The 27,074-nt window shown below is 41.3% G+C and overlaps 4 protein-coding genes across 10 annotated transcripts; 3 read left to right on the top strand and 1 right to left on the bottom strand.

Moving 5' to 3' along the window:
• The first annotated feature begins 1,692 nt into the window (after window positions 1–1,692).
• On the top strand, window positions 1,693–6,147 carry LOC103714632 (protein kinase STUNTED-like). 3 transcript variants are annotated; one of them, XM_008801953.6, is made up of 12 exons: window positions 1,693–2,061; window positions 2,358–2,609; window positions 2,674–2,759; window positions 2,838–2,956; window positions 3,030–3,145; window positions 3,226–3,711; window positions 3,815–4,063; window positions 4,343–4,503; window positions 4,625–4,704; window positions 4,800–4,947; window positions 5,335–5,484; window positions 5,564–6,147. In XM_008801953.6, exons 2-12 carry the CDS (start codon window positions 2,444–2,446, stop codon window positions 5,810–5,812), a joined length of 2,010 nt encoding a protein of 669 aa, XP_008800175.4. In that variant the 5' UTR covers window positions 1,693–2,061; window positions 2,358–2,443; the 3' UTR covers window positions 5,813–6,147. The 3 variants fall into 3 exon arrangements, with proteins under 3 accessions (XP_008800175.4, XP_088580123.2, XP_017700118.4); XM_088723997.2 differs by having other exon boundaries at window positions 1,710–2,183; XM_017844629.5 differs by lacking the exon at window positions 5,335–5,484 and having other exon boundaries at window positions 1,710–2,061.
• An 828-nt stretch (window positions 6,148–6,975) lies between these two features.
• LOC103714634 (DNA ligase-like protein) lies at window positions 6,976–13,303 on the bottom strand. Of its 2 annotated transcripts, XM_008801959.5 has the most exons (3): window positions 12,952–13,303; window positions 8,356–8,692; window positions 6,976–8,240 (listed from the first exon to the last, which is right to left on the bottom strand). In XM_008801959.5, the coding sequence occupies exons 1-3, from the start codon at window positions 13,018–13,020 to the stop codon at window positions 7,603–7,605; spliced, it is 1,044 nt and encodes a 347-aa protein (XP_008800181.4). In that variant the 5' UTR covers window positions 13,021–13,303; the 3' UTR covers window positions 6,976–7,602. The 2 variants fall into 2 exon arrangements, with proteins under 2 accessions (XP_008800181.4, XP_008800179.4); XM_008801957.5 differs by lacking the exon at window positions 12,952–13,303 and having other exon boundaries at window positions 8,356–12,223.
• A 472-nt stretch (window positions 13,304–13,775) lies between these two features.
• On the top strand, window positions 13,776–20,429 carry LOC103714633 (basic leucine zipper 23-like). Of its 4 annotated transcripts, none has more exons than XM_088723999.2 (3): window positions 13,776–13,911; window positions 14,004–15,015; window positions 20,094–20,429. In XM_088723999.2, the coding sequence occupies exons 2-3, from the start codon at window positions 14,220–14,222 to the stop codon at window positions 20,111–20,113; spliced, it is 816 nt and encodes a 271-aa protein (XP_088580125.2). In that variant the 5' UTR covers window positions 13,776–13,911; window positions 14,004–14,219; the 3' UTR covers window positions 20,114–20,429. The 4 variants fall into 4 exon arrangements, with proteins under 4 accessions (XP_088580125.2, XP_088580126.2, XP_038982273.3 ...); XM_088724000.2 differs by having other exon boundaries at window positions 19,993–20,429; XM_039126345.3 differs by having other exon boundaries at window positions 13,779–13,911; window positions 14,197–15,015; window positions 16,922–20,429.
• A 2,125-nt stretch (window positions 20,430–22,554) lies between these two features.
• Window positions 22,555–26,576, top strand: LOC103714636 (CO(2)-response secreted protease-like). The gene is made up of 9 exons (XM_089923641.1): window positions 22,555–22,795; window positions 23,285–23,550; window positions 23,662–23,773; window positions 23,981–24,515; window positions 24,657–24,763; window positions 24,859–25,101; window positions 25,205–25,319; window positions 25,438–25,648; window positions 25,750–26,576. The coding sequence occupies exons 1-9, from the start codon at window positions 22,605–22,607 to the stop codon at window positions 26,307–26,309; spliced, it is 2,340 nt and encodes a 779-aa protein (XP_089779767.1). The 5' UTR covers window positions 22,555–22,604; the 3' UTR covers window positions 26,310–26,576.
• The last annotated feature ends 498 nt before the right edge of the window (window positions 26,577–27,074 follow it).

Here is a 27,074-nt window from a genome sequence, read left to right as displayed (position 1 = left end):
GTAATGCAACCATGAAACCTTTCTGGCTGGGTAATTTTCAGTTTAGTCAAGGGAACAGATATGGCTGGTAAACACCTGTGCTGGCACAAAAATGATGGCAAAAGTGGTCTCTAAGCTCCAGGGATGGTAAATGTGTACGGAGTGTAATGGCTCATGCCTGGTGACGTATTAACTTTTCGTCTTCGTTTGATCTACCAAAAGAAGTCGCTTTAAATGCATAGTCGCTAAATGTCGTAGCTATGTTATTGTCCTATATTTTTGACTGCTAGTGAGAGAATGCGCTTCAAAATCAAATGCTCCTGTGACCTGAATATTGCGAGGTGATTACACCGACCATCTTCCACCTAGGTTGGTAAATTACTAGGCTTGCCCCGAGCACAGGTTACCAAGTTGTCATTTTAAGATTCAAACATGCCTTTTTTTATAAAAAAAATTAATGATTCCAATAGAGGTTGGGCATGAAATTCTGCAATGATGCCGGGTGGGTGTGAAAATTGCAGAAAGTTTGCAAATTTATGCGTAGATTTGAATGCAAGGATGTAAATCACAGCCTTCTGCTGTGGTGTTTCAGTACTTGGACATATAAAGATGGAAAATTCAAAGTGGATCGAAACTTGAAACTATATAAAAAAAGGTAAAAGAATCACTTGAAAATTTGGTTATCTAAAGGACCGAGCCTTTTATACTTAAAAAAAAAGAAAAGAAAAGAGAATGGTGTTCGTACTTCCCTCCCAATTCAAGCAGCTAGATTTGTTAATGGCATTAACAATTTATCCTTAATTGAGGTGGTATCCTTTGATGCGAAGAACCATATCTTATTTACTTCTCTCTATAGTCCTAAATTTAGTGTGTTTCGCACGTATTTTTCTAGACATCATGATAATTTAATGGTTTTCTTCAAGAATATGCTGCAATCCATCTTGATTATACAAATTTATGATGCTGCATTCATGCTTTAGTGTCGCTTCACATGAATTTGCAATTTTTTAAAGATCTTTTTGCTACTTCAAACAATTGTGACTGAGGAACTTATGATAAAGATGATTCCTTACAATATTTCAGAACTTTTAGGGATCCATCTTTTTACCAGCAACACATTGATAGTTTTAAGTCAAAATCATCCATCCACCACTACAAACAACAGGCATATAAATTATATTTCATCTTTGGTCCAGGATCATTCGTCGTAAGGGAAGGCCTCGGTCAATCAACTCACTGCCATTGAGCAGAGGAGGGGGGAACAATCTGACGAGTGAGATCGTAACACCTCCTTAAACATTTCAAAGCCATTCGACTTAAAGAATTAAAAATAAAATTATCAATGTTAAATAATTTCAACATGCATCCGGCATCTGATCGAATTATTTCGACCCGAACCCAACCGGGATTATTTAGCATGGGTCGTCATCTTATTAGTAGTGAGTCCAAATTTCCCTCCCATGAAGGAAACGATCAATGTCCACAACCCCACAGCGAGATCGAAATGGAAAATTTACCTACCATTATATCGTTCAACGACTCTGGTTCTAAACGGCCAACCATTTACAGGTTTTAGTAGAATAAAATTTTACCGTTGGACTGCAACCCGCTGTAGCCGGTATCCGAATCCTTAACAGCGGTGTGGATCGCGATCGGGTGACCGGTTATCGGTGGTTTCCCGCGAAAAAGGGGCGGGTATTATAAACCGCAGGCATCGAATGAGGGCTCTCGCCCCTCCCCTCCCACTTCCTCCTCCCTCTATCTCCCCTGTATTTTGGACCCTGGTGCTTGTCCACTCCCGGACTCTCTCTTTCTCTCTATCCGTGTGTGGGTTTCTTCACAATCTGGTCTTCTTCTCTCTTCCAAACTCCCTCTCTCGAGCTCCTTCTCCTTCTGGTAGTAGAAAACTGCGGCTTAACTAAGCTCCGCTGTCATCAAAGAGCCACCTTGACATGGTTTTTCGGTGACTCAACGGAAGGGATCTGAATGTGATTATAGTTGGAGTAGGGGGCTGATGATATCTCCGGCGGCCATTCCATTTTTAAAGAACCCGCTGGACTGTGACAAAGGAGCAAAATTTAGGTAGGGTTAAGTTTCAGCTAATAGGCTTGTGTTTTACCTGCACTTTTTCGTTGGATATATGAGGCTTTTCAGTTCTTCTACTCGTACGGGTTCTGCGGATTTTGCTCTGTTGATACGCTGAGGTTCTGGTCTTTTACTTGCAAAGCTTAAACTTTTTCTATTATTTTCTTAAACTCAATGAGGTAAAGCGTTCGAATGTCTTGCTTTAATATTTAACTCGGGGCTATTTTTACTCCTATTGATTCTTTCTTTCTTTCAAAAAAAAAAAATGCTAATGCTTTGTTTTAAATTCACAGAGCTTTGAAGTAAGAGGAGCGTGTCTGCAACTTCCAAATTCTAGAAGGATTTGAATCCATTGAGGCTTAAATACTAGAAACTGAAGATGATTGTCGATAAGGTAGCATCTGATGAAGAGAAGGGCGAGGGCAGTTGTGTATTGGTGGGACTCTCGCTGGATGCCAATGGCAGAGATCTGCTCAATTGGGCCCTCAGCAAAGTTGCCAAGCAGGGCGATCGTGTCGTGGCAGTTCATGTCTGTCGCGATTCAGGTTGTAACATGATTCCATATTTCATAGCTTTATCTAGTTTGCTAATGTTCGATTCTCCTTTCAGAACCCCGCAACAGCTCCACCATTTCTCTGATCGAAGTCTTAGATGACCACTTGGCAATATATGAAGACTTGTGTAAGCTGAAGAAAGTGAGTCATCCTTGAGCAAAACCAGTTGAGTAATTGATGATAACTTGGTTTAATGCTCCAATAATTCATGGCTTGTAGGTAGTTCTTGTGGGCCGGATCTCTCCAGGAAATTCTATTCGTGAAGTCCTAGTGAAGGAGGCCAAACTCTGTTCTGCCGTGACAGTGGTGATTGGAGTCAACAAGAACTATTCATCTGGGTAGGTGCAACTCCTATTTACATTTGGGGGAATGGCAGATGCTCTTGCTAATCTGACCATGATTGTTCCTCAGGGGTTCAGCTTCTGTCGCCAAATATTGTGCCAAGAAACTCCCTTCAAGCACTGCTTTAATTGCAGTTCACGATGGAAAGGTGATATTTGAAAGGGAAGCTACCAAACCACCTTCAGGTCTGATTTCTTAGCCTCTTGACTTTAGCTTGATGCCTATGTTTTTATTCCAATCCTTGGGTTTTGGTTTTTCGCATTAGGAGGAGAACCGAAGGTGACTCTCCGTAGTGTGCTGCATCCGAGTGTTGGTTTAGATCCCAAAGTTATTGTCCCAAGTTCGAAGGTTAAGCTTGACACAGCTACCCTTAGGATCTCCAAAGTTGGATATAGAGGTGGACTTAAGGAAGAGGGTTCAAAAGATCAGGGCCTTCTGGTTAATGTGAAGATGGCAGAGGTTAGACCAAACTCAATTTCAGTTCTAGTGAGAAGGTTGCCAGAAAAGAGGCTTGGTTGGCCTCTACTACAAAGAGCAGTTTCAGCAAACACAGAAGCACCAAAGGATGATGAAGACCGGAAAATGTCAGTAGTCCGGTGGGTTATGAACCTACCACACAGAACTTTGCCATCTACTCAACCTCATATGGAACTAATTAAGGAATTGAAAGTAATCTTAGGAGCAAATACCTCTGGTTGCCAATGGTTTCGATACGAGGAACTTCAGAATTCAACTGATCAGTTCTCTTCAGGTTCTCCTTCAATGCAAGATCTCTTTCAAAGATGCTCATATCACGCTTCTATCAAACATTCTGAAGGAGGTCCTGACTTCACCATGATTTCAATTTTGAACAGAGAATTTGATCGGAAAAGGAGGGAGTAGCCAAGTTTACAAAGGTTGCCTTCCTGATGGTCAGCAAGTGGCTATCAAATTATCAAAATTTTCTGCAGATGCATCGAGAGACTTCCTTTTGGAAGTTGACATCATCACTAAATTACGGCACAAGCGCATAGTGCCATTGATGGGCATTTGTGTGGAGAACAACCACCTTATTTCTGTGTACAGCTACTTCTCTAAAGGAAGTTTAGAGGAAAACCTCTACGGTATCGCCATCAAAAAAATTAATTCACCTCAATTTACAAATTTTTGATTAATGCGTACCAGTGTTTTTATCGTTACAAAATTTGTCAATCTTCATCCAGGTTGATTCAAAATTTACTAAGATCTGCAGCATGCCTATTAGTGTGGTCCTCATGCTTTTCATTTTATCATTTAATTTTCTGATGTTTTAGATTATTTTGCGTATTCGATTTTTTTGTATCATTATCAAGCTAGCCCAAATAGATCATTTTATGGCATTGCTTCCAACTGATGAAAGACAGGTAAAGGAGTCGAGGCACCACTACCATGGGACATGAGATTTAAGGTGGCAATGGGGGTTGCTGAGGCCCTAGGCTACCTTCACAGTGGCTGTTCTCAACCAGTAATTCATAGAGATGTCAAGTCCTCAAACATTCTTCTCAATGATGAATTTGAGCCTCAGGTAATATTCCAAACTCAATTAGCATAGGCATTTGAAAATTTTCGACTAGATTTGAAGAAATCTGGTCTCTCTCTCTCTCTCTCTCTCTCTCTCTCTCTCTCTCTCTCTCTTTCTACGACAGTTATCTGATTTTGGCTTAGCTACATGGGCACCAACAACTTCAGCCTACGTAACACATGGTGATGTTGTTGGAACTTTTGGGTATACTTCTTTTCCATCAAACTGTGCCCAATTTGCAGTGATTTGATGTGATCCTCTGTAAATGAAGATTCTTAATAATTGGATCGCCTCCACAGGTACCTTGCTCCTGAGTACTTTATGTATGGGAAGATTAGTGAAAAGATTGATGTCTATGCCTTTGGAGTTGTTCTACTTGAACTGCTATCAGGAAGAAAACCAATCAACGATGGCAATCCCAAAGGCCAAGAAAGTCTGGTCATGTGGGTAAGGCCCTTATCTGTTGCAGAATTTTACTACTTCACAAAAGTTCCATGTTCTGTTCTTGAGAGATGCCAAAAGATAATCATGGATTTCCCTCGTCTTGCCATATTTTTTTGTGTTATTGCTCAGAACCCTAATTTTGACTTTGAGGAATTTTACTACACACAAACACACACACACACACACACACACAAAGAAAGCTTGCTTTGGCAGAAGTTCAGCCTTCAGTAGTAATGAGGCACATAAAATTTGATGAAGCTAATTATTCAACCCAAACAGGTAGACATGGACTGATCTATGATTTCAAGCACTTGTTTGTACCAAAATATCTGAATCTGAACTAACCAAATTTAAGAAAACTTTTTTGATTGGATGATACTTTCTGAGCAGGCAACACCAATACTAGAGAGAGGGGATGTTATGAACTTAGTGGATCCCAATCTTGATGCGAAGCTTGATGAGGTTCAAATGAGAACAATAATTTTAGCTGCATCTCTTTGCATTAGAAGGGCCGCTAGTCTCCGACCTCGAATGAGCCAAGTAATTCATGCATACTAGAAGGGTTCTCTGTTTACATTATACAATGCCAGATACATGTTTGAGTCCTTTTGCATTACAGATACTGAACCTTCTCCAAGGTGTAGAAGATATTGAGGCTTGGATGAACTGCCACATCGATACTACACTCAACGAGTTGGATTGTCAGGATGAGGAAACCTATCCAGCTTCAAGCATCGAGACACATTTAGGCCTTGCATTACTTGATGTGGAAGATAATGCATCGGTCGCTAGCTTCGAACAGAGCCAACTTGCTCACTTGGAGGAGTACCTACGAGGAAGATGGAGTCGCTCTTCAAGCTTTGATTAGCTTCTTCTCAGACGGCTATGACAATTGTTTTCTTCTGTTCACTTTGCATGCTTTTGGGCATGTTTGTGCAGTATTAAGGCCAGCTGCAAACTTTGCATTGTGCTGCTTAGGTTTACACAAGCTTCCAAAGAAGATAACAACATGATAATAGGAGAAACATCAGCAGGGCAAAGAGACCAATATCCATGAATACCTCTTACCATGATGTCAAACGCGACTCATGGTTAGTTTTGTTATTTATGCCTGAATTGGTTCTTTCCTTCAAGCCTATGCACTTCTTTATGATTTTAAAATAAAATTAGGCATATTTCAAATGCCTGATTTCTAGTCTTAAATGCAGCGCAGTATGAATCATGGCAATGTGAGCAATCTCGTGTGCAAATGTATTCTCCACATCACGCAACGTAAGGTTTCGATTGCAGACTCTTGATGACATTTGCTTCGTAGCACCTCCTGCTTAGACAGTTTATTAGTGGGGGCTTCTGCTGGATGCTTTGGATAAGGATCGGTTGAAGTTAAAGAAATTATCTTTCTTTTCGACTTCTCAAAGTCTTTCCAACGAATGTAGCGATCCTTAATGAAGTGCATTCTAATCCAGTTGATAACTGAACTGAGAAGTAAACCAATACTAATTTTACCTTACAGATGTCTCTTGGCCCGATCAGGCTGCTACCTGGAAATTCATTGATATTTCAGGCCTGATCTTATCTTCTACAAGTTCGGACGCATGGCCTCTCCTGAACTGATGATACAAGTTCGGAGAGAAACCACTTCAAGGGAACCATGATCAAATGAGTGGTGTCATATCAGAATTATTAGTACATCGAGAAATCCTTCCCATCCCTTTTCCCCTTCAAATTATTAAGGCAGCCAGAAAAGGCCAAAAAGATATTCTCCCTGCCTCCCCCTCTCTGCATAATTTCCCCTCCATGCAATTACTTGCCTTGCCATCCCCAAGCAGCCTTAACACTCCACAACGCCACAAAACTGATGTACACAGCTATTTTTCATTTAACCACCTCTCTGACGAACAATTTCATAACCAAATATCAACAAGTATTTTACCCAAAAATAATTGTAACCACAGGTAAACATGAAAGGTCGGTTCTCACGAAAGCAACATCAGTCAGGTTAAAAGAAAACTGGTGTATCGGAGGACCCTGGAAAAGAATGAGCTATCGCACGAATTAGATATTATTCATATGCTGCCCAACTTAAACCCTAAATACAAATTGCTCTCAACTGCACCATTGGAAAAAAAAAATGCGGAAGAAAAATTGCTTCCTTTCCCAGCCTCACCTCTTGTATTTATATAAAATGCTCTCATACAGCAAGCATGTTTCTCAACTACAACATGGAATCACGGAAAGTAGATGATACAATATACAAACCCAGGCAGATGACAAAATTGAGGCCAAGAGAAGATGGCACACCGCTTCCATGACTCCACAAGCCTTCCGTGCTGGCTTTGCACCTCTTGGCATAAGGACTGGAGCATCACTTTGAAGACCCGAACAACCAGTCTTGGTTACCAATATCTGAATGCTCGAGCAGCAAAGATGGAGGGTTCCAGTTTGCTATAAATTCTATGAATTGCCTTCTCATTTCATGAATCCTGCTATTCCTTTCATAAGGAGTTTCTGATGTTTCCAATTCAGGGGCAGTTTCCATAACCATGCCCGAGAAGCATGGCTCCTTGCTGCTGGTGGTAAACTATAAATCTATTTGGTTCAATGTTGGCATGGTGGCGGATGGCTTTAGATCAACAAGCTCGTTTCTCAACCACAAGTTCAATATGGAATCACATATGGAAGTTGATACATACCAAACTCAGACAGATAACAAGCTTGAGGCTGCAGAGAAGACGGCACACCGGTTACATGGCTCAACAAGCCTTCTGTGCTGGCTTTGCACCTGTTGGCATCAGGACCGGACCGTCTCTTTGAGGACAGAGACCCAAACAACCAGTCTTGGTTGCCCATATCTGAATGCTCGAGCTGCAAAGGTGGAGGGTTCCAGTTTGCCATAAGTTCTCTGAACTGCGTTTCCATTCTTTGAATCCTGCTATTCCTTTTTAAGGCAGCCTTGCTATCACGAGTTTCCACTGCTTCCAATTCAAAGGCAGTTTCCATAACCCTGCCCGAGAAGCATGGCTCTTCGCTGGTTCTGGTAAGTGCTAAATCTGTTAGATTCAATGTTGGAACAGTGGCAGGTGGCTTTAGATCCCGTTTCACTGTTGGCATGGTGGCACGTGGCACTGGATCTTTCTGTTTCACAATTCGCATGCTTGCAGGTGGTGTTGGATCTTTTTGTTTCACAATTGGCATGCTTGCAGGTGGTGTTGGATCTTTTTGTTTCACAATTGGCATGCTTGCAGGTGTTGGATCTTTTTGCTTAACCGGCGGTAACCTGATGCGAAGGATCGAACCTTCACGAGAAAAATAATATCAGCACCTACATAAGATTGGTACAAGCTCACCTAGAACACAACAATTATGGAGCCTGATATGAATGGAAAAAATTGATAATAGACAACTACTCACCATGGCGAGCTTGGCTGACATTGGTGGCCACAAGCTTTCTCCTCTTACTGCTGTCCTGGGAGCTCTCGGAGGAGTCATAGGTATTCCGAACGGAACATGGCTGCTCATGCTCTTCTGTAAGCCCGCTCTTCTCCAACTGCTCAACAGAATTAGCAGCAGTTGTTGCTTTTGCATTGTAGCCATCGTTCTGATCCAGCCGGCTCTTTCCCTCGTGCTTCCTCTTCTTGTGGTTATGTACTTGGCATTCAGTGTTCTCTTGACCAGCTTTCTCCCTCTTCTCTTTCTTCTCCCTTTTCTTTTCTTTCCTCCTCTCCTTCTTGGCCTTTTCCCTTTCTTTCTGGAGTTTCAGTGCACCAGAACAATCATTTCCAGAAGACAATAGGAAAAGGAAAGCAGAACCAAGGAGTAATATAATGGAACCACAGAATGCTCTTGAAAGCATCCATTTTTTGAGAACACAATCTTCCAAAACTTCAAGAAATAATAGCATGACACTCATGAACACAATGTGATGTCCAGAAACACATAATCGCAAGAAAGAAGTGTATCAATTTGCAGAACCAAAGGATCTTCCAGCAGCAAATCAAGTGTTACACTCTTAAGAAAGCCACTTATTTGGGCCAGTCTATAGCATATATTGAGAAAATCTGCCTTTAAGAGAAGTTGCCACCAGGCAACTTGCAATTTCTCAAGGACACACACAGACAATTGACACCCATTTATATAATGCAAAGCCTTTAAGATGATAAAAAGGAGACATTTCACATTGCTCTTAAAAACATGCTGACAGTTGCCAACAAATAGTACACTAAAACCGACAACATGCTTTGCAAAAGGCTATGCCTGAATCTCACAGTATTACTTCAAATAGTTGAGAACATGGTTTGAAGCTCCTTCCAAAACTCAGCCCTATCCCAGTCTATAAATGGGGCTTTTGCTTGTGGCTGAAAATAACTTATAAAGCCACATTTAATACATTTGTAGGTTGCTCATTCTAATTAATAGCAATTCTTCATTGCTTTAAATGTTCCAAAACTAGACCAAACTAGAGTTTATGTTAGTAGAACATTTGGAAGAACTAAAAATTAAAATTTCTGATGTAGAATCGATTGCTCACAATTCATAGACCTATTCCATAGGTTAAATTGTCGATGATGTATAACGATTTCAACATGACTCTGAGTGTTTTGTCTTCTGAGGACAGAAAGTTCTTGGGTGTTTCAAAGCTAAACAACTGAAAAAATTCATCCAAAGGTCCCTAATATGTTTTTATATTATGTTTCCTCATTTTAGATTAGTTTTAATTTTGTTCCCTGTTTTTACTCTTTGTTCTTAGGGTATATTACTATCAAAACGGCTCTGACAAAATTGATACTCATTTCATCTGTCTGAAACCAAAACCAAGTTTTTGAACCTTTATTCAGACAGACTTGATGGTTATCCTATGATTTTACTTTAAAAAGAAGGTCAACACTCTATTCTTTAAATTTTCTCGATATCATGACAAGGAAAACCCTAAGACAAATTCCATATCTTCAAATAGTTGCTTGACCACAAGCAAGCAGTCCACTTAAGACATTACAGAACTGCAGATGTTACACACAACTCTTTCATAGTCTTCGACTAATTAAGTACTTATTTTGGGTCAAACAAATATTACAAAAGATTTGTTGCCACATGCAACTTCTACATCCACCATCATACTTTTCTCACCTCAATGCAGATCACAAGCACATCAATGTATAAAGTTGGACATCTTGATGCATCCTATCATCTTAATGCATCATTATCAAGCCTATATATCATGCCGTCTGTTTTCATGGACATGAAACTCAAAAGATGTAACAGCATGATGTAAATTGTGTGAAGCCTGATAAAAAAAGTTATATCCGGATACAATATGCATAGAACTGATAAAAAAACAAAAAATATGGTATCATACTCTTGTCCTTTGGTATGTGTCCCATGGAAACCATTTTTCAATTTTTACCGGCAGACTCAAGCATACCACAGATAAAACTATATCTGCTAAGAAAGAATTTCTTGCATATGAGTCAGGAGATTATCAGAGTCCAGAACACACTCCAATTAAACATATACAAAACTAAAAACACGTTAAAATGGTAATGAGACACCTAGAACTATATACAACGCATACAATGGGGCACTATCTCTGGCCTAACGTTCTGATCTTATAAGTCAACCACTATTTTCTAGGTTTGCACACTATGGACAATCCAACTATGAGCACCTCCATTGGGGGTGACAAAATATGACCCAACCCGCCAACCCGACTCGTGTTCGACCCACCATAAACCGGTTCGGGTTTGGTCTAAACAAGTTCGGGTCGTAAACAGATTGATCCGTTCAACCTGTTTAGAGCCGGCCCAAGTCCAAAAAAAGCCCCCTCCTACTGCCTACTCGGAGCTCTAAACACGCTCGCCAACGATAAGATGTCTGTGACTTATCATACTAGACTGTTTATCGATTTGACATGAGTAAATATTCTTTAAAACGACGCAGCTCAGCATGTCTGAGGACTTCCCAAACTCGACATTGATTGCTGTCAAGTCTCATCACCTGACACGTCTTCTCGCAATTCCCTATTTGCAATAGTTTTGATTAAATATTAATGACACCCATTTGCGTGTTTGAAAAGGTAAAGCTTGAGGCGACATAAGTCCATGGCCTTTGTGAGACTATGACCGTCCTCCTGCCGTCCATAGCCTCTATGAGACTGTGACTGTCCTCCTGCCGTCCATAGCCTCTGTGAGACTGTAACTATCCTCCTGCCGTCCATAGCCGAATAGCCCATAGGACCATAAGCATAGCACGTCTTCTCCATCCGCCGTTCTGCTATAGTAACTAGAGTCCAGCCGTCCATGGGTCTAGTCGTCTAGAGGACAGAGGAGTGAGGACCAGAGCGAGAGCGGCATTCTTCCTTCCTCTTCTTCTTCGGACTTCGGTTCTTCCTTCTGGCTTCCTGTTTCTTAGTTCTTTCGAGTTCCGCCCTTTGCCCGTTTGCCGCGACGCCGTCCTTGGGCTTGGGTTCTCACTTCTCACTCCTCCCCGTCGGCAGACTCGGCATCCGGCCGAAGAGAGTGACAAGGAGCCAGACCAAGGCCAAAGACAAGGAAGTTTGAGAGACATCGAAAGAGTTGGGAGCTGGAAGAAGAGAGCATGGAAGGACGTGCAGGTTGTTTTTGCCGCTGGTTCTTCATCGATGACTTCCACTATTGCTTCAATCCCTAGAGCGAGGGAGGCTTCATAGAGGGAGCAGGGTGCCAGAGGTTGGTGGGAGACGAAGGGTGGGAGGAGGCAAATGGGGATGGGAGAAGTCATGTTATTATTTAATATTTATTAGACACGGAATGGTAAACGTCAGCAAGATTATAATATATAGTTAAGAGGAAAAAAGGGGAGGAGAGATTTACCTATACGGGTCGGATTGGGCAAACAGATTACCAGTTTATTAAACAGGTTAAACGGGTCAAACAGGTCGGATCGAGTTAGGCAAACAGATTATCTATTTATTAAACAGGTTAAACGAGTCGGATCGGGTTATCTGTTTATTAAACATGACAGGTTCAGGTTGTAATTTCTGACCTGTTTAAATAAACAGATCGGGTTCAGATTTATGATTTTTTGAACTGACCTGCATCTGACCCGACCCGTTTATGTCCGACCCGACCCGATTGCCACCCCTAACCTCCATGCCAATAAGCACAACCTATATTTGGATCATCCAATGGTAACTTTCTTCATCTTGCTTGCATCAACCCATACTCTATTTGATCTTATTAGCAGTTTAAAAAAGTTAATCTCTAGAGACAATCTTGTACTGAGAAAAGAGGTGTTACCCCCCCCCCCCCCCAACCCTACCTAAAGAAGTTCCAAAAGATAATGAGGAAGCACAACAATGGGTAGGCTATTGTTCAAACATCACCTAAAACATGTCATTAAGGATGCCAAGCGTTTTCACTACTTCAAAGTTACCGGAGGTCAAACTGGTCTAATTGTACCTGCTATAACTAATCTGCTTTGCAATCTGAACTCTCTTCATAACATGAAATCGAGAAATTTGGGACCTCAAGGAACATCTATGGCACACTACATCAGCATGCATCTCATAAACTACAGTCATCTACACATTCAAATCAACTAACACGACATGGGTAGTAAGATGACTTTCCGCATGGAAGCCCCTCTTCAATCACGCCAATCGGTGAAACATGACTAAACGCGAAAACCATATAATACCATCCCAACTTACTCCATATAAACTCATCAATCACTTCACTATAAAACCAAATTGAGAGGTTAATATAATTAACAGAGAACCTGAAACACTAAAAAAAACGCCACCAACCGTGGGCAATCCCAATCTTAGAGTTAATTACATTATTTTCCATCTAGTTCGACATATAGATACACGATCTTACACGGCTTTTATACAGATTCAACAGTTCTTCTTGATTATTATTTTTCGAGATATTTATACACAGTAATAGAGCCTATCCAACGAACCGATCACCCAAAAAGGAGTCGAGCAAGAATGCAAGAAATCAACTGCGGTGGCATCACTGCTCAACAAACCTTAATCGATTCGATCAGGCCCTCCTCGTAATACGGAGGCGGTGGCGGGTACCGGAAGCACCGAGACATGGCCGCCCGCCTGCGATCTCCCCCCTCCTTCGGTTCAGATAGATAGAAGGCAGCAAATCGGCTCCCAAACCGCCGCAAGAAACAGCAGGGTTGCAGATCTCAAGAAACCGAGGGTCGAATCGAAGCAAGATCGAAGGCGGAAAGAAGATCTGGGCACCAACTCGATATTTGTAAGAGATCAAGCGGGAGAACGCGCGGACAAAAGATTTTTTGGAGCTGGGGAGGAGGCAAGAATTAGGGCTAGGGTTCCTGGGAGAAGGCGAGCTTTGGGGCAGGAAAACCAGGGAAGCCGAGGGTCCGGGGGGCTATTTATAGAGGGCGGGGAGAGTCCTACTCCGTTTAGGAGACTGGTACGCTGTGACGCGCCTCTAAAAGGGTCCGGCTAGCGTGCAGAGCCATTGGTGGGATTGGCGTGGGTCCCACGCGGAAATTTGAAGTAGGAAGTAGTGTGGCACGGGGAATGCGTATTCCTGCGGGGCCACGGAAACCTGCGGAACCGCCTTGAGGTGCACCTGAGGCGCACGTGAATGTGATGGATCCCAGGTTCCCAGTGGCCAGGCTTGTGAAGCTGTGATAAGTCTGTGACCTTCTTCTTTCGCGACGTCAACCACCAGATCGCGCCTCGCACAGATCTCCAAGCACTCTAAACTTTTCTTTCATCCTCCTGCACATATCTTGAAGTATCCGTTGTGCGATCCAACGGTTAACGTCACGAAAGAAGGTGAATCATTCTTTCGCTCAAAAGGTACAACCCGAACCCCCCCATCCGCTCGGTCGTTGCAAGAAATTCCTCTCCGTTTCACGGCAGCTTCCCTTCTTCTCGCTTCGTCCCTATTTCAGCCTCTATTACAGCCGCCTTCTCCATCGCTGTGAGAACTCGTCCCAGGTCTCGTGAGTGCCTCGAAACCCTCTACTCTATCTCTCTTTAACGAGGGATCCATCAAAATCCTAACTTTCCCTTTCTTGGTCCGGGTTTCTTCTAGGGTTTCATTGTTCTCTGCTTTCTTTCCGAAAAATCCAGTCTTTTGAACCGAATTGAACGTGCCGCTATCTGATTCCGGCAAGCAAGCCTTTTTGTTCCATCTGGATTGTTCCTAAAATCCATACTTTCGATACAATCTTTCGTCTTTCGGCCCTTTCTTGAATTTTATTGCTTCCAATTCCCTTTTGGAATAGGAACTCAGCTGCTCAATTCGGGCATGGACGACTTGGACTTCGACTTCCCGGACCCGGAAGTGTTCCCGGGCCCCGAATTCGGGGACCAGATGCCCGGCAGCTGCTCGATAAATGACTTCTTCGACGAGAGCCTCAAGGACGTGCCCCACCACTCGTGCACCCACACCCACACTTGCAATCATCCAGGGCCGAACCTCTCGCACACCCACACCTGCTTCCATGTCCACACCAAGATCGTCTCGGCTTCTGCGGAGGAGACTTCCGATTCCGCCGAGAAGAGCTCATCCAAGAAGAGACCGATGGGCAACCGAGAGGCTGTCCGTAAGTACCGCGAGAAGAAGAAGGCTCATACGGCCTCCCTGGTGGACGAGGTTGTCCAATTGAGGTCTCTCAATCAGCAATTGATGAAGAGGCTGCAGGGCCAAGCAGCTCTAGAGGCAGAGGCGACGAGGCTTAGGTGCTTGCTTGTTGATATAAGAGGGAGGATAGAAGGAGAAATCGGAGCCTTCCCGTATCAAAGAGTGGCCAGAGTGGGTGGGGATATGGTTTCTAATGCCCCCCAGGGGAGCTTTCTCGGTGCCCGCATCATAGATTCGTGCAATTTGCGCTGCGATGACCGCGTTAACTGCATGCAATCGGTGATGCAAGGGAAAGGTGACGATGAAGATGGAGCCTTGGATGGTCCGAACATTGGTGCTTGTGAGGTTGGCAATATTCAATGCATGGGGAGTTCGAGCACGGGATCTAAAGTTATTTTGGCTTGTGGCCGTGGGAATGCGATGGCTGCTGGATGTTCATCCAAGGCCAAGAAGACTAAAGGTCAGTTCCGATTTACCCTTCGCTCATTTACTCCTTCGGCATCCTGACACTCGTTTGGAGGAGTGGTTAGTGGTAGAGCTTTTAAAAATAGAGCTTTTATAAAAAAAATTGTTTCGTAATTACATTTTTAAAGTGCGGTAAAAGTCTAACATGTATTTTGTAAACAAATTAAGAAAGTACTTTTTGATATGACATATTAATGTATTATATTATAATATAATATTTTATAATATAATATAATGTAATAATAAATATATTAAATATTATTATAAAAGGATATTTTGTGTAATTATTATATTTTATTATAGGTATTTTGGTTTAAAAAGAAAAAATATTATAACTCAAAACAGCTTCTCGACAATTTCTAAAAGTGCTTTTTCCGAGAAACTCCAAAATGAAGCTTCTTCCAAGAAGCTGTATTATATGTTGTTATGTTTTAGCTTTCTGAAAAAAACTAAAACAGCAGAAAGATAAAACGGCTTTTTGAAAATTTTACCAAATATCCCTTTTTTATCTAAAAGTGCTTTTGGATGGCTAGAAAGTACATTTTGGCCTCTAAAAGCTCTTCCAAATAAGGCCTTAGAGACAGATTGGCATTTCTATTTTAGGTCTAGCTTTTGTTTCTCTTTGCTCCCCACTGCATCTTGCCACATCCCTCCTAACCTTCTAGCTTTTCATGGGTGTATGGCGTTGGTTACCCAAGCCCTGCAGCACCTGCTACTTGGATATCAATGATGACCTTAATAGCTAACTGTGTATATGATGCTGAATTGGTTAGGTGCTTGGGTACACGGTATAGTCTTTCCAATGCGATAAAGTAAGGTGGTTGTCACATTTTTATTTACGAGAGATCATACTTTAGGCTCGGTCTATCAGATCGGCTGTAGACCAAACCTATAACGGCCTGCCCACATGGACAGGGCTGACCAACTCAGCGCTAGGGGGCATGGGGGAAGGAAACAAAACCCTTTGATTCGGCCGAGCATTGACCCCTCCCCCGAGCGAAACCCTGGCCACGATTGCCGAGCGAAACCCACCACTGAGCGAGCGCTGCTCGCTTGCCGATTTTGAACCTCTCTCAAGCGTCCTCTGCCTCCCGAGCGTCGCTCATATCCTCCCAACTGTGCCATCCTCACCTCCCTCCCCTCCGCCCGATCCCCAGCACCGCCCGACTCCACATCCCGGACGGGCTGCAGCATGATGACCTCGAGCTGTTGGAGCTTCTGGAGGAGGTCCTACTCCACAAGAATTCCTTGCTGGGGAACAACGGTGACAAGATCCTGATCAGCATTCGGCGAGGGGGTGGTGGGAGGAAGGAGAGGGTGAGGAGGTTGCCAGAGGTTTTAATGGCTAGCATTTTATGGGTGGAGAAAGGGAGGAGGGGGAGCCCATGGGTGCACGGGCACTTGATGGGGATGGAGGCTAGGGCGGCGTGGCCACGGCAAGGGCGGGGGCTGCAGAGGTGGAGGCGGCGACGACGGAAGCGAAAAAGGGGGAGGGGTGGTCGGATGAGGGTGGTTCGTTTCAATTTCTTTTTTTGTTGTTTTTGGTAAGCCTTTATGGCCGTTATAGGCCCGGTCTATAGTTGAACTGGTAGACAGGGTCTAGGATAAATTTTTCTTTATAGTTTTATTTACAAATCTCTGTGACTTTAGCTCATACTATTGTGGTACCCGATTTCTCAGTTCAGCAGTTTGATATATGATTTATCATTCATGGCTGTTGATAAGATCCTTCTATTTAGCAGCACCTTAGGTTGTCATAGCTTAAATCACAGAGCGATGGGGAGGATAAACTTTATGGGACTTGTTTTAATGCTCCTGACAATCTATTAGCATTGCTTCTTTGTATTACTTGTAGATGCAGTTCTCAACAAAAATTATCTTACTGTTATGTTTTGATGCAGTGTACTGTTCAGGAAACCATGCTACGTGTAAAAGAAGAACATGTGTTATTTATGATAAAAAATAATTTACAATGGATTTCATTTTTTTATTCCTTTCTTTCCATACGCTCCTATCTAGATTACCAAATAGCAGCCAATCTTCAATAAGGTCACAATATTTGATTATTCATTATACCTAATTGATGGTTCTATCTTTTAAATCTTTTCACTTCTATATATTTCAACAAACCACATTAGTTGCAAGATCAGTATTCATTTGATCTGACCAATAAGAGAGTTTGTGCACCGTTAGATGGTTTGAATTTCCCTTCATGTTTAATATGTATTAATCTGAACCTAATGCTTAGCAGCTTCTTTCTGCAAATTGCTGTCTTTTTGGTGTATTGTACTCTGTGGCTCCTAATTTCTGATCAACAGATTCAAAGTTAAATAGTTTTGATCATTTAACCATTACATTTTCTGACATTTGAATGATTCGTTTTTCTTTTTGGCTTTTATTTCCAAATTGGTTTATGAATATGATGACCATGACAACTTAAACATCTAGAATCTCAATTGCAACAGACAAAACAGATGACAAATAAGATGAAAAATTATACTGATATTTATTTCCGAAAAGATGCTAAGTCCACCAAAGCCTGCCTGACTTATGGTTGGCTTTGATAGCACCCGCCATTCATGGGAAAGGGCTTCAATGATGGTGATGATTTTGAAATCACTTTAGCATTGTTTCCTACCCATTTGGATAGGTCAGAATTTTTGCGAGTGGCACTAGATAGGTAATTAGCTTCAATTTCTCCCATTGAAATTGAGGCTTATTTAGTAAGTGAATCTTAGTTTGTAAGAGTGCTCCCTATTGTAGTAGAACCTGAGTATTTTACATATTGGGAGCAAGCATAAAGTTGATAATAATCGTTGACAATCTACAAGACAGTATGTATATATATTTTACATATATGTCATTCATGGACCACAATAATAAACATAACTCTATCAATGGATTGTCGCGATGAATTCAGTTGGACAGTCTAACATCAAATGTTGTTGGCTTCAGAAAGGTTTGGGCAAATGTACATGATTGTCGACCTGGCATCAACCTTCTTAAAGTTTTTGCTGACAATCTTAGGCCAATTTGTGGGTTGGGATAAATTGGTGTCAAACATATACCAACAAAATGCCATTGTAAAAGTTTCAATATTGGGATAAATGAAACTGACAGAAATTTTCAGGTGTCTTCTAGCAAGAATACAATTAAATAAAACAAATTTTTATGAGTAATTATAACAGCACATATCAGATATTCTATAATGGTTTAAATTACATCAATTATTCCCAAAAAATCCTCTTTAAATATTCATCATTAATATAAATTCTATAAATTACTCCAACATTATCTTATGGTCTGATCAGCGATGGTGATCATTTTGTGAAAATAAAACAGATTTATAGCTAGATATGTTTTTAAATAAAATTACATATGCCAAAGAACGGAGTATGGAACAAAAACTGGGTAATGCTGTCTGTATTGGTTAATTTAAACTGGTAGTGTTGTAAACAGTCCAGTGTTGCACCTTAAAGTAGTAAATAAGAAAAAGACCGATTCAATAATAAAATTGGTTGGTGTAAATATAACTGCCCAGAGTGGAGAATGGGCTGGTTGTAATTATCATTTCAATATGGTTCTGCTTGGATTAAGGTGGTTCAATCGCATTTGGGCTATTAAAGTCTTTCAGGTGATGGTTTCATTTCTTTCTTTAATACTGATAAAAGAAGAAACGAAGAGACGAAGCAGAATATAAGGAGAAAGGAAGAAAAAGAGACTACATAACATCTAAGCGTGAAATATGTTTGTTAGATGGACTTCATTTTAAAGAGCCATATTGTTCTTGAAAAATGCATATTATAAGAAAAAAGTATTTTTTTCAGGATGTTGTTTAAATCAATGTTAGAGCTTACATGCATCCAAATTTGCTTTGTATCTAAGCCTATTAGGCTTTGCCTTAACACTTGTTGGTCAACTCTGTTTTTAGCTTTTTTTTTGAATATAGAGAGTAAATGTCAAATTTTTTATAGATTATATTTACTTAGATTAAGCATTCATGTTTTCATCTGTTTCTGGATCCTACTGGGAATGAGTAATCATAATTTTTCATCCTAAGTTTTTCCTAAAATATATGATTTTTATGCAAAATCATAATTGTTTATTTGGCCACAGGAGTTGATAATGCTAAACTTGCTCTTTCCTAGATACTCAATTGAAAAATAAGCAGCTCAGGTAAATTTTTATATTTTGAGTTGAACTAAAGACTTCACATTAAATCTTTAACACTAGGATTCAAGTGTGATGTTGATGATTAATTATCGAAACTAAGGATTTGAACTATTGGTTACAGTTATATTTAATTACCCAAAAATAAAAGTAGTTATAAGTTTTGGAGTGGATGATATTGTGTATTAGTATGCTAGAATGATCTGAACTATAGATGGCTGGGCCACATTGCAACAAAAATAAAATTTTGGTGGCTAATTGAATTTTTTTAAAAATTTGGTACCTAAGTGTAACTGGCCGAAACTTGAAGGGGTGTCTCTTTTTTTTTTTTTAATAGAAAAACTTATTAGATCATGATCAATACTTTCTCGTCATGGATTTTGTACATAGTAACTTGTAAATATTTAATGGAAAGAGTGTTGTGTTACTCTTGTCTTTTTTTCCGTGCAATTTGCTTATGAAATTCCTTGCATTTTCAATAATATTTTGTCTTTTTGTATCTATTAACTGTTTTATATTATTCTCGGGTTTGTCTTTCATTATCAAAGTCATTTTGCAGGTTTGATAAATGTGTTATCTGAATTTTACTAGAAGAAACGTAAGACTTTTCAGTTGTTAGTACTTTATATTATTCTGTGACTTGTGTTAAAAATTAACACCGTTTATGCTATTCGCTACCAATTTTGTTACTGTGACACTCAAATAATTATGTAATTGCAGTTATAATATTGGATTGAACTTTTTGACATCATTGATGATGTGGTATCTTGTTTATTTTTGTTGACCATCTATCACTTTCTAGTTTGATATAGCTGAGCTTCATGAGCATCCGGTGTCTCATGTCTTATGATGGTGTTTCTTCTTCTTCTTCTTCTTCTTCTTCTTCTTCTGGATCATGTGCAGCAACAACAACAGATGGTTGACCATGTTGGCCATGAATTTAACTGTCAGTTAACAAAGTGTTCGAGAAAACTGCACTGCCTGAACCGCATCCTATGGAGCCATTTGTTTTGGTAGAACAAAAGATCTTATTGGTATTCTTTTATTGGATTCGGGCTTGTTCCTTTTGACATCCTCTATCCTTCTACAACTGTTTGTTTTTTATCTTTTATAATATCTTCTTGCACATCAGATGGTCTACAATGTCTGTGGAGATAATCTGTATATATGTACATGTGATACTGTGCTTGCTGCTCTTATCATTCAAAGGCTTTATCATTATTATCGGTATCATTATAATTTCTTGTTGACCCAAAGATTGTGGCACATTGGTTACATAGCTCAGTTGTGAGGGGCCAACTGGTTCAGTTGATAGATTCATTTGAGGTGCATTGGCCCCTTAACTCAGTTGTGAGGGTGTTAACTATTTCACTTGATAGATTCATTGGGGGTTGGGTATTGGTGTGATGGGCTGATATCCCACCCTTATCCTTATTTAGGATGGGCTTTGAAGTAGAAGAAAGATTAAGATGTGACTGGTGCTTTTAATCCACCTTGTGTTAAGCCCCAATTTGTGCTAAAACCGCTTTGCCTGATATGAACTCCGGCTGTAACAAGCAGCTCCAGCTTTCAGTGGAATTGTTGTCCCTGAAATAAGCTCCTTTGATCAGAATCCTATACTTTCAAGTAATTCTGATTTCTAAGATGGTGTCTGGCTGGGATAGGGCTATTTCTACCTCCTCATCACTTGTTTATCTCTTTGACAAACTTGTTAAAAAAGATTTCCTACTTATATATAATGATCCAATCTAAGAGAATGGAGATTTCTCTTAATCTGTTCAATTTGAATTTTTTAAAAGAAAATTAGAAGGTGATGGAAGAATTGTAAAAATAAATTTTTTTAAATTTAAAAATGCCTCTCTTAAAATTATATGATTTTAAAAAAGATTATCTTAGTTAGACGTTGTATAATTAATTTATGGTTTTTGAAAGATTGGCTTGCGATTTGCTTTTTCGATACGGTGAATTTCGCTTTTGGATCCTGTTTAGCCCTACTCATAGAGGCTAAAGTGATTCACATCAAATCTAAGGATCTTTCTGAATCATCTAAAATGAAGGAGAAATATTCAAACATGTGGTGAGTCTTTTTTTTTTTTTTTTCCCCTCCTCTTTTTAGCACTCGTACAACTTATTTATAGTTTTTCTTCCGTTGTTGCATGCTCTCCCGAAGGTGGTTTCATTTTCAACATGGAGTGCGTGTAGCTTTTCTTTCCTATGAAAAATGGTCCCAGGTGACGGAGATGGTCAACTTAAGCATGCTAAAACCAAGCCAACCCATATGTTTTTAATATCCATTCTAAGTGGCTCAAACCTAACCCCACTTTGATTTGATACCCGGACAATTTTATCCAGAGCCCATCTGATTCTCCAAAACAAACATCAAACCCTAACATGGAGGGATCAGGCGGTCGGGCACCGACATTAAAACATAGCAACTTTTCATTCAGATATCAGTATCTAATCTTCTCATGCACCACATTCTAATCTTCTCATGCACCACATTAAAGCATAACGTACATTGACACCTGGGCAATGCAAGCTTTTTTTCTTATAGCTAACAAAACATGTCCAAACTATCATCTGAGCAGTTTCATTCCAGACAAAAGCGAGACTAACTAAGCCAGCTCCAATTTCGCATATAAAATATATAAATAAATCTGCCTCATCCTATTAGCTTAAGCTTTTAGGATAAGTGGTGATTTCAACATGGTATCAGAGCAGAGGTCTTGAGTTCGAATCCAGTTCCGCACTCTTTAACCCTATTATTAAAAAATTCACATGTTGGGCTCACCCATTAAAAGAAAGTTCGGCCCACATATGAGGGAGAGTGCAAGAAAATATAAAATATATAAATAAATTTACCTCATCCTATTAGCTTAAGTTTTTAGGATAAGTGGTGATTTCAACAAAGCCTTGAGTAATAGGTAGTGGATCCTTGGAATACGATATAGTGCTCAGCATGTCTAAATCCCATGTTGCAAACATGGCACACCCTTCAGTCTTCACACCTCCTGCAATTCATCAATTATACTAGCACTAGTGTACCACCTCTGTGCCCACTATATCTTATCCCCCCCATCCTATCTACACTAGCGACAGGTAAAGCTCCAATTCTCTAGCATTTTGCTATTGCGCAACATGATTCCATCTCATCAGCATACTGTCATGACTCAAATATAGTATATCAAGAGGGGGAGAGAGAGAGTGAGACTGGAGTTTTTTCCATAGAATTGCTAAATGTTAAAGAGATGATGGCGCACTTGCAAGCAGTGGGCTCGCAGTGGGGGAGGTATCAGCAAGCACCCACTAAGCCATGCCTACCACCTCCTTCTGTTGACATCTCTATAAATCCTCAGACCTCCACACAGTAGGAAGGAAGAGCCATTCATTTTGGAATTGGCTGAGACAAAGGATATGATGGGTCCTTCAGTAGTCCTTCGCATTTCCTTTTTCCTTGTCTGTCTTCTCTTGCAGATAGGGATGCTCTGGGGCCAGCAAGGGAACAGAGATGTTTATGTGGTCTACATGGGAGCTGTCCCAGCTGATTCCTCTGGGAACATTTTGAAGGAAAGCCACCTTCAGCTTCTGGCTTCAGTACTGCAAAGGTTGCTTCCTCTTCAGCTCCTCCTTTAGCCTCTCCCTATTCATTCAGATTTTTCCTTTTAGTATTATTGCAATTTGCAGGTAGGATGTGGAAATTGTAGGAATTAGGACGGTTAAAATCACCATTTGTCCCAAAAGCTTCCATTCTTTTAATAGGTGAGCCTAACATGTGAAATTTTTAATAATGAAATTAAAGAGTGCGGGGACGGAGTTCAAACTCAGGACCTTTGCTCTGATACCATGTTAAAATTACCGCTTGTCCCAAAAGCTTAAACTAATATTTTATATATTTTATATTTTTTTACAATGACAGAGAATTTTTTGGGTAACATATATTTATAGACCCATCTTATAGTTCATATTATCTGAAATCGCTCCACAGTTTGTTAGTATTTTAGACATGAGGCCATCTAGTTTTCGAAGCTCTGCTACCATGTTAAAGGCTTAACATATGGTTCCTTTCCTCGTTTTGGGATTAAAATTTGGATCAGGGGACAGCATGCAGAAAAGACGCTGATCCGGAGCTATAGGCATGGTTTCTCTGGGTTCGCTGCAAGATTGTCAAAGGAAGAGGCCCTTGCCATCGGTAGAAAAGCAGGAGTTGTGTCGGTGTTTGTTGATCCCATCTACCAACTCCACACCACTCGATCATGGGACTTCCTACAGCAAACAATGGTGGAGACCGACCCGAATCCAGATTCAGACCCAGCCTCATCAACTCAAGCATCAGACACCATTATTGGAATCCTAGACACAGGCAAGCTCCAAAAATCAAAATCCTTCCTTCCTATCCAACATAAATTAATTGGCTTCTCCGACCCCAAAGTCTAGGTTCTAAGTAAATTCTTTCATCATTTTTCGCTTCTAGGAATTTGGCCAGAATCAGAGAGCTTCAGTGATGAAGGCATGGGTGCAATTCCAAGCCGATGGAACGGGACTTGCATGAAAGGGACCGATTTCAATGCATCCAACTGTAACAAGTGAGCTGAAACCAGAGCAGTTGGTAGTTAAAATTAGTTAATACTGTTTATAACCAATGGACGCATGCCCTGGGCTACTAGAATAGAATTGGTTCTGTGTGCACCTCATGGCCCCACCTGAGAACCCATGACCCGTGTTCTCTCACCAAGGAGAAGGCCCCGAGCATTCCTTTTTTGAGTCATCGATCCTTTTCTTCTCTTAAACAGGAAGCTGATTGGAGCAAGGTACTACAAGGATGATGGAGCTGCAGCGACACCGGTCGGCCGAGCCACCTCCGACTCTCCACGAGATGAACTTGGTCACGGGACGCACACTGCCTCCACGGCAGGCGGGAATGCGGTCGTGCAGGCTTCCTACTACGGCCTTGCAGCAGGGACAGCCAAGGGAGGGTCCACCGCAGCCAGGATCGCTATGTACCGAGTTTGCACATTTAACGGCTGTTCTGGGTCTGCAATTCTGGCCGGGTTCGATGATGCCATCGCCGACGGCGTCGACCTGCTCTCCCTGTCGCTGGGGGCCTCAGCGTACTTCCGGCCAGACTTTGATGAGGACCCGATTGCCATCGGAGCATTCCATGCCGTGGCGAAGGGGATTACGGTGGTGTGCTCCGCCGGGAATGATGGACCCGACGCCGGTACGGTGGTGAACGCGGCCCCGTGGATTCTAACAGTTGCTGCCACGACCATCGATCGGCGTTTTGAATCTGATATCGTGTTGGGTGGGAGCAACAAGGCAGTCAGCGTATGTTATTCTCGCTGTTTTATTTTTGGATCTTTTGTTTCTTTGGATTCATTTCTTGAGAGAATTCCTCTGGATTCATCAAGCCACAGAAATTAGCCAACTTCTTTCTGCTGGTCTTGTTCTTGTTATTGGAAATTGCAGGGTGAGGCAATAAACTTCTCTAATTTGGAGAAGTCGCCAGAATATCCATTGATCTATGGCGGATCGGCCAAGTCTAATTCTAGCTCCAGCGACGTCGAATCAGCAAGGTTAGTGAAATGAGACAAATCTTCTAATGTAAACATCTACCCGAAAGAGATTATAGAATACTTCGACTCTATTGATCTCAAAATGAATAATTCAGTCGCTGCGAGCTTGGCGCATTGGATGGAAGCAAGATCAAAGGAAAGATTGTTCTTTGCAAGCACTTCCACAACGATTCGCCGAAGATGTCAAAGATAGAAGGATTGAACAACTCGGGTGCAGTTGGTGCGATCTTGATTGATGACTTGGGAGTAGCCGTTGCTACCGCTTACGTCTCCTTTCCAGCGACTGAAGTCTCCTCGCAAGCAGCGGAAGAGATACTCACCTACATCAACTCCACCAAGTAAAAGAAAACTAAAAATAACAAATTCTTCTTCTATGCATGGCCGCATCAACTTGTTACTTCACCATTACTAAGTGTGCTTCTTGTTTGTTTTTTTTCGAAGGAACCCAGTTGCCACAATCCTTCCAACAATCACAGTTACGAAATATAAGCCAGCACCAATGGTGGCCTACTTCTCTTCAAGAGGGCCTTCTCCTCAAACTAGTAACATTCTCAAGGCAGGTTCAATCATCATGTTTTTAAAACTTTTTGGTCCTTGTAGGGCATCCTTTGTGTCAAAATTAATTGTGTTCGAGTGATGAAGATGGTAAAGAGAATAGAGATTTATGTCTGCAGCCCGACATCGCTGCTCCTGGAGTCAACATCCTTGCAGCATGGACACCAAGCGACTCCTCAGAGGTTCCCCAAGGCCAGAAGAGTTCAGCATTCAAACTTGTCTCCGGGACTTCCATGGCCTGCCCGCATGTTTCTGGAATCGCGGCCACCATCAAAGCTTGGAATCCTACTTGGAGTCCAGCCGCTATCCGGTCAGCAATCATGACCACAGGTATCAAGCTCCTCATTTCGAACTATTCGAGACTGTATTGCTTTGTTTCAGTCGCAAACTAATTTCGAACTCATCTGGGTGTGATGCCACCCGACATATAGCAACTCAGACGAACAACGATGAGGCTTCACTCACAACTGACTCGGGATCCACAGCGACGCCATATGACTATGGAGCAGGGGAAGTAAGCCCAACAAGTGCACTGCAACCGGGTCTGGTGTATGAAGTAGGAACCGAAGATTACTTGCAGTTTCTGTGCAACTACGGATACCAGTCATCAGAAATCAAACTCATAACAACCATTCCGGATGGATTTGAGTGCCCAGAGAACTCAAGCAAGGACTTGATCTCCAATCTGAATTACCCGTCGATCACCATCTCGAGCTTGATGGGGAATGGAAGAAAGATAGTGGACAGGACGGTCACCAATGTGGGAGCTGAGGAGGAAACCACGTACGTTGCGAGCATTCAGTCTCCACCTGGGATAGACGTGAAGGTGACGCCCAGTAAACTGCAGTTCACGAAGAATATCAAGAAACTGAGCTACCAAGTTATCTTTTCCGCTGTGAACTCTTCAACAAAAGGTGACCTCTTGGGTTCCATCACTTGGTCAGATGGAACATACAAGGTTAGAAGTCCATTAGTAGTCAGCAGCAATTGAGCGAAATGCTTGGTCTTCCTGCAGATGTGTATCAGATAATTTACACAAATGCTGTCGCAATCAAAATAATATTTTTAAAAAAATTCACTTCAGTGGGATAATGAGACAGAAAGTTCAGATCTTTTGACCACTAATACACTAAGGAATGATTCATCCAATATATTAATGAGGTCTATGTGTGTGTCTGCACGGGGATATCCGTGGATACGTTATGCAATTTTCAGCAAAAGTGATGCCCTAATATGACACGGTCACAAGTTATGGAAACCCTAAATTGCTTCAATATGGCATATTATTATCTCAACGTAGGCGTTTTGTCACCCTGTCGACTGAATTCAAGAGAGAATAACACTTGCCACTAAGATCTGCTTGGCTCCTCACAAAGCCGGCCCAAACCATGTCATCAATGGAGAGACCTAAAAGTTATTGTCAGGAATTCTGATTCAGTTTATAAAATGTCAGATTCCACTGCCGGGCAAATATGAATTGCCCGGTACTCCGCCTGAAAGTCTCACTTCCCATGAAAGATACCGCAAGACATCTCATCCTCATTTCTTACCCATCGTCAGTTTTTTGGCTAGACCAAATGATTTATATAACACATGTACGGATGTACTAAAAAAAACGAAAAATAAAATATCACAGAGCTCCCAAAACATCTCCCAATCCTCCACCCACAGGCTGCTACTGGCATGGTTAGCCACGTAGCATGTGTCACCTTCAAAACTACTCCTTGCACCGCATACCTATAGAATTAGAGTCTAG

This window comes from Phoenix dactylifera, chromosome 6 (genome assembly GCF_051530095.1).
Source record: "Phoenix dactylifera cultivar Ajwa chromosome 6, Ajwa_hap1_PhDact_Kaust_v1.1, whole genome shotgun sequence".
Taxonomy (NCBI): Eukaryota; Viridiplantae; Streptophyta; class Magnoliopsida; order Arecales; family Arecaceae; genus Phoenix; species Phoenix dactylifera.
The sequence above is the reverse complement of the archived record's forward strand: the minus strand, read 5'-3'. Positions and strand labels throughout refer to the sequence as shown.

What these genes read in the sequence shown, in the direction of transcription:
- LOC103714632 (XM_008801953.6), top strand. Translation starts at nt 2,444, where the DNA reads ATGATTGTCGATAAGGTAGCATCTGATGAAGAGAAGGGCGAGGGCAGT. An exon ending in AACAAGAACTATTCATCTGG is followed by an intron (nt 2,957 to 3,029) that starts GTAGGTGCAACT and finishes ATTGTTCCTCAG; the next exon opens with GGGTTCAGCTTCTGTCGCCA. An exon ending in AGCTACCAAACCACCTTCAG is followed by an intron (nt 3,146 to 3,225) that starts GTCTGATTTCTT and finishes TTTTCGCATTAG; the next exon opens with GAGGAGAACCGAAGGTGACT.
- LOC103714636 (XM_089923641.1), top strand. Translation starts at nt 22,605, where the DNA reads ATGATGGGTCCTTCAGTAGTCCTTCGCATTTCCTTTTTCCTTGTCTGT. An exon ending in GGAGCAACAAGGCAGTCAGC is followed by an intron (nt 24,516 to 24,656) that starts GTATGTTATTCT and finishes TGGAAATTGCAG; the next exon opens with GGTGAGGCAATAAACTTCTC. An exon ending in ACCTACATCAACTCCACCAA is followed by an intron (nt 25,102 to 25,204) that starts GTAAAAGAAAAC and finishes TTTTTTTCGAAG; the next exon opens with GAACCCAGTTGCCACAATCC.
- LOC103714634 (XM_008801957.5), bottom strand. Translation starts at nt 8,854, where the DNA reads ATGAGTGTCATGCTATTATTTCTTGAAGTTTTGGAAGATTGTGTTCTC. An exon ending in TGTCAGCCAAGCTCGCCATG is followed by an intron (nt 8,241 to 8,355) that starts GTGAGTAGTTGT and finishes TTTCTCGTGAAG; the next exon opens with GTTCGATCCTTCGCATCAGG.
- LOC103714633 (XM_039126345.3), top strand. Translation starts at nt 14,220, where the DNA reads ATGGACGACTTGGACTTCGACTTCCCGGACCCGGAAGTGTTCCCGGGC. An exon ending in CAAGGCCAAGAAGACTAAAG is followed by an intron (nt 15,016 to 16,921) that starts GTCAGTTCCGAT and finishes GTTTTGATGCAG; the next exon opens with TGTACTGTTCAGGAAACCAT.